The 12,920-nt window shown below is 43.6% G+C and overlaps 1 protein-coding gene across 6 annotated transcripts in view; it reads right to left on the bottom strand.

The window, feature by feature from the left end:
* Window positions 1-12,920, bottom strand: part of LOC139263402 (echinoderm microtubule-associated protein-like 5) — a 302,041-nt gene that overhangs the window by 72,270 nt on the left and 216,851 nt on the right. The window contains exons 28-29 of one of the 6 annotated variants that reach the window (XM_070879447.1): window positions 8,809-8,823; window positions 2,813-2,821 (exon numbers count right to left, since the gene is read on the bottom strand). The exons of 4 other annotated variants lie outside the window; for them this stretch is intronic. In XM_070879447.1, coding sequence (XP_070735548.1) covers window positions 2,813-2,821; window positions 8,809-8,823 — 24 coding nt within the window. The remainder of the gene's footprint in view (window positions 1-2,812; window positions 2,822-8,808; window positions 8,824-12,920) is intronic. One more of the 6 variants, XM_070879446.1, reaches the window with a different exon arrangement.

Below are 12,920 nucleotides of genomic sequence, written 5' to 3' on the forward strand. Positions count from 1 at the left end.
CTCTGAGCCCAGCCGAAAAACTATTTGTGCCCAGTTAGCGCCTCCCAGAGGTGCTAACAGCCACCACACAAGAGGGCAATTTAGGTCCCCTAATCTGTAAAGTTATTTGTCCAGTATCAATTTGAGGGAATTATGAAAATTACTTAAAGGGAATGAAACTAAAGATACACACCCATTATTATCACTTGAATTGCAGCATAGACATATTCAGCCAAATGGACTCTTTCAACCTGCTTGCAATGTAAATCTATCTGCACATTTTTGACATTTTAGTTTAGTCAAAAAATGTGCATTGCAGATGACACTTCAGATAATGTCATGCTTACGTGCTGTTAATGAAACTAACTTTTGCAATCTCTCTTAAAAGATAGATATGCTGCTAGCTTAATTGAAAAAAAAAGTTTTTGCTATCTTAGCCCATTCAATATTATGACTGATGTGGAAAATAGTAGAAAAAAAACCTGTTACTTAGAAGATAGTGTGTAAGAAGGGGATATCATCTGAAGGTACAACACACTTTCTTTGAATGTGCAATGACGATGTGATTTCTCCCACTGGATGACTGAGTGACACATCTTATACACAAAGGATTCTAAAGGTTGCTACCAGTCTACTGAGTCAATTACAAATTAATTCCCCAAAACTTTCACTGTAGCTTACAAAACAGAATTGCATATTTGCAGTTCAAGAGCAAGATAAATTGTCTAAAGTGTAATTATCCTGAATTTGAGTTTGACACTGATCTACACAAAATGTTACAACTACACGTTGTAACTGCTTCAGAAACATTTAACAGTAAGAGACTTTATGAACCTATTTAAAAAAGGAGGCAGACAAAAAGCAGGAAACTATAGACCAGTTTGCCTAACATCTGTGGTTGGGAAGATGTTGGAGTCCATTATTAAAGAAGCAGTAGCAGGACATTTGGAAAAGCAAAATTCGGTCAGGCAGAGTCAGCATGGATTTATGAAGGGGAAGTCGTATTTGACAAATTTGCTAGAATTCTTTGAGGATGTAACGAACAGTGTGGATAAAGGGGAACCAGTGGATGTGGTGTATTTGGACTTCCAGAAGGCATTTGAAAAGGTTACTGCACAAGATAAAAGTTCACGGGGTTGGGGGTAATATATTAGCATGGATAGAGGATTGGCTAATGAACAGAAAACAGAGAGTAGGGATAAATTGTTCATTCTCGGGTTGGCAATCAGTAACCAGTGGGGTGCCGCAGGGATCAGTGCTGGGACCCCAACTATTTACAATCTATATTAATGACTTGGAGGAAGAGACTGAGTATAACATAGCCAAGTTTGCTGATGATACAAAGATGGGAGGAAAAGCAATGTGTGAGGAGGACACACAAAATCTGCAAAAGGACATAGACAGGCTAAGTAAGTGGGCAAAAAATTGGCAGATAGAGTATAATGTTGGAAAGTGTGAGGTAATGCACTTTGGCAGAAAAAAAATCAAAAAGGAAGTTATTATTTAAATAGAGAAAAATTGCAAAGTGCTGCAGTACAGCGGGACCTGGGGGTACTTGTGCATGAAACACAAAAGGTTAGTATGCAGGTATAGCAAGTGATCAGGAAGACCAATGGTATCTTGGTCTTTACTGCAAAGGGGATGGAGTATAAAAACAGGGAAGTCTTGCTGCAGTTGTACAGGGTATTGGTGAGGCCACACCTGGAATACTGCGTGCAGTTTTGGTTTCCATATTTACGAAAGGATATACTTGCTTTGGAGGCAGTTCAGAGAAGGTTCACTAGGTTGATTCCGGGGATGAGGGGGTTGACTTATGAGGAAAGGTTGAGTAGGTTGGGCCTCTACTCATTGGAATTCAGAAGAATGAGAGGTGATCTTATCGACAAGTATAAGATTATGAGGGGGCTTGACAAGGTGGATGCAGAGAGGATGTTTTCGCCGATAGGGAAGACTAGAACTAGGGGGCATGATCTTAGAATAAGGGGCCGCCCATTTAAAACTGAGATGAGGAGAAATTTCTTCTCTCAGAGGGTTGTGGATCTGTGGAATTTGCTGCCTCAGAGAGCTGTGGAAGCTGGGACATTGAATAAATTTAAGACAGAAAGAGACAGTTTTTTAAACAATAAGGGAATAAGATGTTATGGAGAGTGGACAGGAAAGTGGACCCGAGTCCATGATCAGATCAGCCATGATCGTATTAAATGGTGAGGGGCCATATGGCCTTCTCCTGCTGCTATTTCTTATGATCTTATGAACCGGAATGTTAATGATTTTGGCAAAAATGTTAGAAGTGGGCAAATCCTATGAAAGCACCTATAAAGATTTAAAAGAACCCATGCAGAAAATCTACACAATGTATGGAGTTAAATTTCAAGGGCTTATATAATACACGACGTTCAAGCATCTACAATGGGAAATTTTACTTAAGTAATAATTTTACTTTACAGTATTAGTCTAGCACAGAATTCTATTATATTAAATTCTGAACATGAGAATACTTTATTTCCAAATCACGTTGGTCTAGACTTAAGTTTATGATTGAACTAGTATGATTTGAGTTTTGAACAAACTGATCTGACTTTGAATGGGAGGCTGTAAGTTTGTATTAGTGCAAATGCAGTCATACGATTCATATCATGAATTAGTTGTGAAACATTCAGATATTTGTATTAGGTAGGCCTGGATTATATACAAATAGTAATACTTTTACATTGTTCTCCCATTAAATTATTGCAGAATGCATTTATATTTGTCATTCACTTTTGGCATGAGAGTAAATCTTCATAAATACACAATGCATGAAACATAATTAATGTATGGAAAATATAATTACCTTGACCCCCTTGACAGCAGCAGTCAATACAAAAACAATAGTTAGTATCTGTGGTATAATTTCTTACAACATTGGATACATCTTTGTTGCCAGAACACATGGAGATTTTACTTTGTATCCGTTAATAAGAAAAAGAAAGTTGTAGACTCAGCATTTTCTCATTTTATGGTAAATATATTAGTTACATAGGAGATAAGTATTAAATATGTGTCAGACTTATTTTAACCAATTCGATATTTAGCTCCTTATCAGCAGATTTTCTTAATGTGCCTTTAATGTAGAAAAGCATGCCAAGTGCTTCAGAGAGGAAAAGAACAAACGGCAAACGTTTACAGGAGATTTAGAGCTTGACTGAAGGTGGCGAGAGGGCCAAAGAGGCTGAGGGAAGGAGTTTCAGAGATGGTTGAATGGGGAGAGGGAAGCACGCAGAGGGCCAGAGTTAGACACAATTAGTGGATGGTCTCAGTCTTTGAGATGGAAAATTCAATTAGTTCCTTGCATTTGGTTTTAGAGGTAAGGGTGGAGGAAAGGTATTTGAGGAGGCCATCAGTCTTGGAGAAAAAAAGATGTGGACTGTCATCACCCTTCATATATCACATTAATATTGCAGAACTGCTTTCAATGGAACGTAACCTGATTCCAATTATGTGATGTTTGTCCACTTTAAATCACGGGGGTGGATTTGGCAACACCAGATAAACTGCACATGCAAGATTTTAGCTTGCGTCATTACTCAACAGTCATCAAAAAGACTTTAAAGTAACTTTTTTTTTATTTGTTCCAGGATGTGGGCTTCACTGGCAAGGCCAGCATTTATTGCCCATCCCTGTGTATGCTTGGTAATTATAAAGTCACATTTATAGCCAACATAATGGAAAAAGAGCCGTAGATTTGGGGAAAAATCTGTATGGACTAGAAATGTGAATATTGCACTGCTGGTCTGTGCCAGTGGACTAAGAGCACACCCATATCCACAATACCTTTGCCTTTAGAGGCAAGAAATGAACACCTCGTAAGTTGTGTTTGATACCTACAGAAATGAACAACAGTTGCAGCATAAGATGGCAGCTATATATAAAGCACACTCAAGTAATGAAGACCACAGCAAATGCAGATAACTTAACTTTCTTCCTCACCCATGCATGCACATTAAGATTAGGATTAGATCTACGTCAGAGAAGTGTCAAAAAAGACAGGCTACCTATGGTAAAGCTTAGCTTAAGGATCAGTGTGCTTAAAAGAGCATCTTCTTTGAAAGCAGTCAGGCAAGTGTTTTTGATTTTTCAATTTTCTCTCAAAAGCATCGACACTTCCCGCAGTATGATTCCATGGACAGTGGTTGTCCTCCTGCACCTTGTGCAAGTGAGTCTAGGCAGCAAGCATTACAGACTGTTTGACCATGGAAGAAATCACAGCCTAATTCAATCTTGTGTTCCACTGACATCCACTTTTCAGCAGGAGTCATAGATAGCAATCAAGTGTGGGTCTAGCTGGTTTTCCCCCCCTCTATAACTAATGGGCACATAGTCAACTGTAGTAACTGCTATGCCACCTTACATCAACGTTATCATCACAGACAAGACATTAATCTTGTGATTTTCTATTCTGAATGCCTTAGTAATACACTGGATGGTGCTTTTACCTTTTCGGCCATTGCAAAAGCTCAATAATAGTGTTTAATTAATGAGTATGGATTGCTTCACATGGCTACTTTACAAATGGAATTGAGAGCAATTTTTCTCAGGATGATATCGGATGAGAAATCATATTTATGAGGATCATCTTCAGCTACTGGTAGTATTTCCACTGGAGCAGAGTAGGTTAAGAGGAAGATACAGGACTACGGGAAGAGAGCTGGGCATTAAGATTAACTTTGGACTGCTCTAGTGAAGAGTTGTCAGACGCAGTGGCCAGAATTTTCCCCATAAAAAACGGGTGCGTTTGGAGTGTGGGAGCAGTTAGTGTTAAAAATGAGATTCCTGACCTGATCCCGCCTCCAAACTGCCCACTTCCAGTTTTGCCAGAGGCAGGATGGGGAACAGGCGACCAACCCACTTCCAGGAGGCGTTACATCAATCCAAATATTGTAATGAGGCAGGAAGCCTCTTTTTTCCCCCCTCCATTTTGAATTTAATTGCCGGTGGACAGGTTTCACACAATTCATGAAACCCGGCAGTTGAACAGAGGTGGGGACTGCAGCACCCAGGAGATAAGTTGCTTTATACCTGGATCATGGTCCCTGCTTAACCCACCCCCTGTGATTGGAGACCCCTCCCACCCCCAAGGGCTCCACCTCCTCCCCAATGATGATGATGAGGCTGGCCACGATTCTCCGGTGGCCGGCCCCGATCCTCTCTCTCCCCTTACCGAACCCCGGCTGACCACCCCCCTCCGAACCCACCCCAGATCCCTGCCCATCCTCTTCCCCAACAACCCCCCCACCCCGATCCTCGAACCCTGCCGATCCTCGACTACCCCCTCTCCCAATCGCTGCCGATATTCTCCCCTCCCGATTCCAGACCCCTGCCTACTCTCTCCACCCTGATCCTCTCTTCCATCCACCCCCCCCTTCCCGATCCAATTGCCGATCCCCTCCTGCAATCCCTCCCCTGGACCGGCCCCTCGCTTCTGAGCCCTATCTGCTCGCAGCCAATCAGCCTCTCAATCTGGCTGGCTGCGGGCAGGAATCCGAGGACTCGTATTTAAATCGGTCCCTGCCATTAAAGTCGGCAGGAGGCCCCCACGCCCACAACCTACCTCCCTTGAGACCATTCCGACCAATGGCCCCAATAATAACTACGAGGCGGGAAGGAAGTGAGGAGTTGCAGCCAGGAAACCCAGAAGTGCGGGTTTCCTGCAGGTCCTGCTGAATTTATTTTAAATCAAATTTTTTCGGTCTTGTTAGTTGTCGAGCAGGAAAGGAAAGCAGCAAGGGAGCGGAGCAGACGGGGGACAGGGAGATTGTCAGATGATTATGGGGGTCCCATCGCATGGAGGTAATCTTGTTCGGCCAGGAGAAAGCACTCCTGCTCCTCCTGGCTCACAAACAGTGCTGTAAAGGCACTTGCCTGATGGATCCGACCCTTCACGCATCCCTTCAGCTGCCGGGTTTCCTGAAACCAGGAAAACCCGTCCTGCAGACATTAAAACTAAAATATAGGTTAAATTGGAGGCACACAGCCTCCATAAAATATTTTAGTGGCCGACCCGCCTCCTTAGAGCACCCATGAAAATGGGAAGTTGGCGGGTTGGGGTCAGATTGCTTTTTAAAAAAAATTATAAAGTATTTTAACCCCACACCGCCTCCCTTTTCCTCTACCCGCTCTGACCCCCAATGGGTCAAATGACCTCCTTCTATGCGGTAAATGTCGATGATTCTTCAATGACTGTTATACTATGGAGGAGCTAAGCATAGCGGGAGCTGAATGAGCCTTTACATCCGTTAACATTGTTGACCCATTTATAACAATGGTACATATTCCATAATCTATCTAGCAATGCACTGGCTGTTTATGGCATGTTGCCTACATCACATGTGACAGATGTAAAGCACTTTAAGACAGGCTTGTAGTAATAACTGCGTACAGTAACTGAAATGCAGATCCCATCTCATTTTCAGCTCAAAAACATTTCAACTTACAGTCAACAGCAAGGTAAACTGTCTAATCAGAGGTAAATTGACATTATTTAAATTTGCTCTTCTGTGACCAAAAATGAACTACTTATCCTGTGCAAATGATTTGATTCATTGGATTGGTGGCAGGAAAAGAGGGAAAATAGAAGCCCAAACAAGTCACATTTCAGTGAAACAGAACTTTATACACTATTTACATAAATACATCCTACTCACTAAATAATTCAGTCATGTTTTATACTAAAAAATTGGAATTATCCATTAATTTGAAGCAACACTGAATTAAGAGGATCAGACTGTACAAAAATCAAAGCTTGTATCCTTTTGCAAAGTAAATGCATCAACCACATGGGATATCATGATTTAAAAAGTTAATAAATATGACCAAGTGCCTATGACCACAAGAAGAGTGATGCAAATGGATTCACTTGCAAAGCTTAAGAGTTAAGCTACTGGAGGAAATGCAAATCAACCAAGAAGAACAGCAGACAACCCAGGAAATGGCTCTCTGGACCAGAGAAGATGATGGGAAAACTGTTGAAGTTCCAAAGCACAGCTACATCAAAGACTGCTGCTGAGCCTAGAAGTATCAATAATCATCTGCTCTCTATTGTACATAAATAAACCACATCAGCACAGAAATATCTATAAAGGTTTCACTAATATGCACGCTCATAATAAAAAGGAAAAAAACCTTGCACTTGCATAGTGCCTTTTACATCCTCAGGATATCCCAATGCATTTAAGTCAATAAATTTTCGAATGCACTTATGGTAGTCTTGTAGGCAAATGCAGCAATCAATGTGTGCACAGCCAAGTCCCACAAACAGCAATGCGATAAATGGCCAGTTAATCTATATTTGGTGTTGCTGGTTGTGGGATGAAAGTTTGCCAGGAGAACTCCCCATTCTTCTTTGAAAAAGTGGCATGTGATCTTTCACATCCACCTCAATAGGCAGACGAGGCTTTTGTATTAATATCTCATATTAAAGCTGGCACCTGTGACAATCCAGCATTTATTTGGTATTGGACTGAAGTATTCACTGGAGTGGGGTTTAAACCCACAACTTGCTGATTCAGAGATGAAAGTGCTACTAACCGAGTCAAGCTAAGACAGTACTGGGGCAGGTCTTCCCATTCCAGAGAGTTCCCTCTGTGTTCCCCTTTCTGCTTACCTTGCTGTTTGCAAACAGTTTACAACATCAGGACAAAACTTCACTTTCTGAAAATCTACTTATAATGGTCCATGTCCTCAATTATTCAATTTGTCTGGTAAAAATAATCACTTTCCATGTTGTAAAATTATGTAATAAATGACCATCTTCTGCAAGTCTAATTTGGAGACTGATGCAGTTGTTGCATAGTAGGGACTCAATGCTGATAATTTTTGCAGAGATAAATATTAGGATGCCTGTATATTGCATTCCATGGGTAAAGTAGTGCACCAGCAAGAGATAATAAGAGAAGTAGAGGTGAAGCTAGTAGCAATATTATATCTGGTTACAACTGTCTGCATTGATAGACGATCTGAGGAATTAAAAGTACCTGTATAACATATGGTGGGCAAGCTTAAGGCAATTGGATCATGCACACGGTCTTTTAACATCTGGGATGTTGGTACAAATTCAGCCCAGACTGCTGGGAAGAAAATTTCTAAAATAACAGATAGCTAGTCCCAATATATCCAGCCCTGAGCGATGCTCTGATACCTTAGTGGGACTAAATAAGTATACATCTTCAGATACTTTATGGACTAGTCAGTATGCAGCAGTAGTGGCTGGGACAGATTAGTCGGTGTCGGAATTGCCTGATGATTGCTGATTGCCCTGAAGCTAAGGTTGAAGCCGGGCTTGTGCTGGTTGCATCAAAGCAGCTATGCAAGAAAGACTTCATTGGGGACTGTCCTTGGCTGAAAGCTTTCCAGAGCTAATTCTAGCGATTCTTCATAGCTAGGTTTTGATGGAAGGCAATAAGGAGATATTTAATGCCTGTTTGTTGCTAGGGCTGCTTCACAAAACAACGTAGACAATTTAAAGCCCAGATGGAAATTAAATAGGGAGCTTTTTGTTGTAAACTGTGTTGCAAAAGCTATAGGCCTGGTAGAAACCTTATGGGGATATCAAAAAAATCTAAAATCATAAAATCTAAGTAACACCTTTAAAGTGATGTTTCCTTTGTTGGATAATGGGCATATCCTAACTTCTGTAAAGAACCAAAAAATGAGCAAGATTAACAGTTTTAATGTTTCAAATATCACTGTTTAATAAAAAAATATATTTTAAAGTAATCAAATTCATTACATAATGTGTTGTTGTCTTGCTGTGTTTTAGGAGAGCTAAGTGAAGATATATATTATGCTTACCTGACTATTCCCTGCCTTCAGAGAAAGCAAGACACACAGAAAAAGGAGGAAATGAATTAGCAGAAAAGTTTGAAAATAGATTATTTCGAGATTTCAGCTTATTAGATGAGCAACAAAAATGCTTTGTGGGCATAATAAAAATAGTTGCATTTATATAATGCATTTCATAACAAAATGTCTCAAAGTGCTCTTTACACAAAAAATGACTTTTCTCAGTGACTGTTATATAGACAATTACATATTTTGCATTACAGAATTAAAACGTTTTTCAAAAAGTTGCAGTTGTGTTGCTATGCTGAAACAGAGCATCTATTTTAGGTCATCCCTTTGCAATGCCAGTACAAAATTACACACATAGCAACAATGTAGAGCATAATATCCTGTAATAGCTCTCCAAAATGTCGAATAATGAACCAATTTAGCTGGTTTTTCAATAAAGGCATGCAAAATCCCATAATAATAATCAGAATGCAAGAGTTGCTGTAGCAGTAAAAATGATCAAAAAATACAAAACCAACACAGCAAAGGGCACTATTACAGAAGCCATAACTTTTTTTTTACAAAAATATACTAGCCAAGAGTCTCTGCCTTGGGTGCAATCAACTATCCGGGCACAAATTGTGCTCAAAATTGGACTAGTTTTGAGAAGTGTTTTTTTCCCCTCAAGTTCCACTCAAACTCAAACATATACTCAAACTCGTCTATCACCAAACATAAAATCTGCCATGAACCAGTGCAATTTGTAGCGTTTTAGAATGTAATTGTTTTTTTAAAATAATTTTTTCATTTGTAAATATTCCTTGATATATTTAAGAGTGGTAGCCTAGTGCAGCTTTATTAATACAGCTGAAAATGGGTTTATTGCGAAAAGTAAGCATTTTAATCAGAGTGTCTAGTCCACCACCTGTGACTAACCTGATTTCAAATAACTGAAAATAACTTTTAAAAAAACTACACAGAACCATTTACTAGTTATATTGGTGTGCAGTAGTTAGTTTCTTAGTAAATTTTTTTAAAGCTTTTAAAATGGACCTATTAGTGTCTTTGCGCCGAAAAAAACTTTAATTTTAAGAGGTTTCTCGAATACCTGCAAATGGGTGGAATTAGCAGGAACAATGGGCCCAAGTTTCCACAAGAAAAAAAACGGGCGCCCCTCCGAGCTGGGCGCCCGTTTTTCGCGCCTAAAACGGCGCCTAAAAAAATCCTCGGTATTCTCCACCTAATTACAGGTCCTCTGGCCCTCGGCGCAGCCAGCACGAGCTGTGGGGAGGGCGGAGCCAGGTCCCGGCGCTGAAAACAGTGCCGGGACCTCTGCACATGCGCGCTACAGTCGGCACGCAAGTGCAGCAGCACCAGGCGCCGAACTGTGTGGGAGGGGCCCGAAGCACGCAGCCCCTAGCCCTGGCTGAATGGCCTCACTGTGGCTGCGTGAATGAGGCTCCTCCCACGGCCAGCTCCTGCTCTCCGCCCCCGACCAGACCCGACACTCGCTCCCCCCCCCCGCCGACCAGACACCCGCTCCCCCCCCCCGCCAACCCGACCCGACACCCGCTCCCCCACCCCCGCCCCAACTCGAGACCCGACACCCGCTCCCCCCCACCACCCCAACCCGAGACCCGCTCCCCCCCCTCGCCCCGATCCCCGACCCTACCCGACACCCGCTCCCCCCCCCCGCCCCGACCCGACACCCGCTCCCCCCCCCGACTGACCCGACCCGCGCTCCTGTTCCCCGACCCGACCTGCGCTCCTGTTCCCCGACCCGACCCCCCACCTCTCTCTCTCCCCCCCCGCTCTCTCTCCCCCCCGCTCTCTCTCCCTCCCCTCTCTCTCTCTCCCCTCTCTCTCTCTCCCTCCCTCCCCTCTCTCTCTCTCCCTCCCTCCCCTCTCTCTCTCTCTCCCTCCCCTCTCTCTCTCGCCCTCCCCCTCCCTTCCCCCCCTCTCTCCCCCTCCCTCCCCCCCTCTCTCCCTCCCTCCCCTCTCTCTCTCTCCCTCCCCCTCCCTCCCTCCCCCCCTCTCTCTCCCTCCCTCCCCCTCCCTCTCTCCCTCCCTCCCCCTCCCCCCCTCTCTCTCCCTCCCTCCCTCCCCCTCCCTCTCTCTCCCCCTCCCCCCTCTCTCTCTCCCTCCCTCCCCCTCCCCCCCTCTCTCTCGCCCTCCCTCCCCCCCCCTACCCCCCTCTCTCTCCCTCCCTCCCCCCCCCACTCTCACTCTCTCTCCCTCCCTCTCTCGCTCTCTCTCTCTCCCCCTCCCGCTCAGTGGCACGAACGGCTGCAGAATTCTCCCTGGCTGAAGCACTTTCATACAGGTAGGAAGATGGTGTATTTAATCTTTTCTTGGCTTATAAATGTTTATTCAGGTTGGATTTATTTGTATAATATTTGTAGAAGTATAAATAAGGATTTATTGTCGAATTTAATGAGTTCCCTTCCCCCCCTCTCCCCCCCACCTCGTTCTGGACGCCTAATTTGTAACCTGCGCCTGATTTTTTAATGTGTAGAACAGGTTTTTTCAGTTCTACAAAAATCTTCACTGGCTCCATTCTACTTTAGTTTGGAGTACATTTTTACTGTGGAAACTTTCAAATCAGGCTTTAGTGGCCGGACACGCCCCCTTTTGAAGAAAAAATTCTGTTCTAAACTAGAACTGTTCTACCTGACTAGAACTGCAGAAAAAAAAATGTGGAGAATTGCGATTTCTAAAATAGTCCGTTCTCCACCAGTTGCTCCTAAAAATCAGGCGCGAATCATGTGGAAACTTGGGCCCTAAGAGTCAGGCCTTGACATGGGAAAGCAATATATCAGGCAGATTTTTCACTTGAGTTTGTCATCCAAAGACCCTGCTGAAAGTGCAAGAATTTGGATGGTAGGTGAGGATAGGAATAGGCTTAGCTTTTGAAATGGGGCTTTCGAGCTCTGTTATAATTAAAGGGTTAAGAATGGACCTCGGAACTAAAAAGGGCTTTTGCAGTGGTCAACTTTACAAGCTGTGTAACCTAAGGACAATTACAGGAGGCCAAACTGTTGAACCACAGGAGACCCAGAGGGGCAGCTAAGCAGGGCAAGGGTTCAAAAGTGACATGTTGGAAAAACTCCATTTGGTATGAGATATAGGTGACTGATTGAGTAATGCAAAAGGGAATTCGTCAAGCAGCAATTGTGCATGTGACTTGGGCCAATTAAACGGCATGGGGGGGGGGTGGCGTGCACAAGGTTGACGTGCATCATTAAGTATATAAAAGGTCGCTTGGAACCTTGTATCAGTGTCTTTGAAATGTTTCCTCGGCCCACCTGGGGCTTGCTTGCCATGTACGAGTTCCGAGTAGAGCGCTTGCTTTGGGAGTCTTATGTCAGGCATGCAAACAATGTGGCCTGCCCAACGGAGCTGGTTGAGTGTGGTCAGTGCTTCGATGCTGGGGATGTTGGGCTGATCGAGAACACTGACGTTGGTGCGTTTATCCTCCCAAGAGATTTGCAGGATCTTGTGGAGACATCGTTGGTGATATTTCTCCAGCGATTTGAGGTGTCTACTGTATATGATCCACGTCTCAGTCATACAGGAGGATGGGTATCACTTGGGCTTGGTGCCAGATTTGAGGGCCTGATCTTCGAACAGTCTCTTTGGAAGGCTGCTCTGGCACACTGGAGGTGGTGTTGAACCTTGTCGTCGATGTCTGCCCTTGCTGATAATAGGCTCCCGAGGTATGGAAAGTCGTCCACGTTGTCCAGGGCTGCACCGTGGATCTTGATGACTGGGGGACAGTGCTGTGTGGCGGGGTCAGGTTGGTGAAAGACCTTTGTCTTTTACGGATGTTTAGTGTAAAACCCATGCTTTCGTACGCCTCAGTGAAGATGTTGGCTTTAACTTGGGAGTTCTGTCTCTGAATGTGCACAGACGCAAGCTTGACGACAGAGGTTGGGACAGTCTTGGATTTGGTCTGGAGACGACGAAGGTTGAACAGGTTCCCACTGGTTCTGTAGTTTAGTTCCACTCCAGTGGGGAGCTTGTTGAGTGTGAGGTGGAGCATTGCAGCGAGGAAGATCGAGAAGAGGGTTGGCATGATGACGCAGCCCTGCTTGACCCCAGTCCGGATATGGATTGGGTCTGTGATGGATCCG

This window comes from Pristiophorus japonicus, chromosome 4 (assembly GCF_044704955.1).
Source record: "Pristiophorus japonicus isolate sPriJap1 chromosome 4, sPriJap1.hap1, whole genome shotgun sequence".
In the NCBI taxonomy this organism is placed as follows: domain Eukaryota; kingdom Metazoa; phylum Chordata; class Chondrichthyes; family Pristiophoridae; genus Pristiophorus; species Pristiophorus japonicus.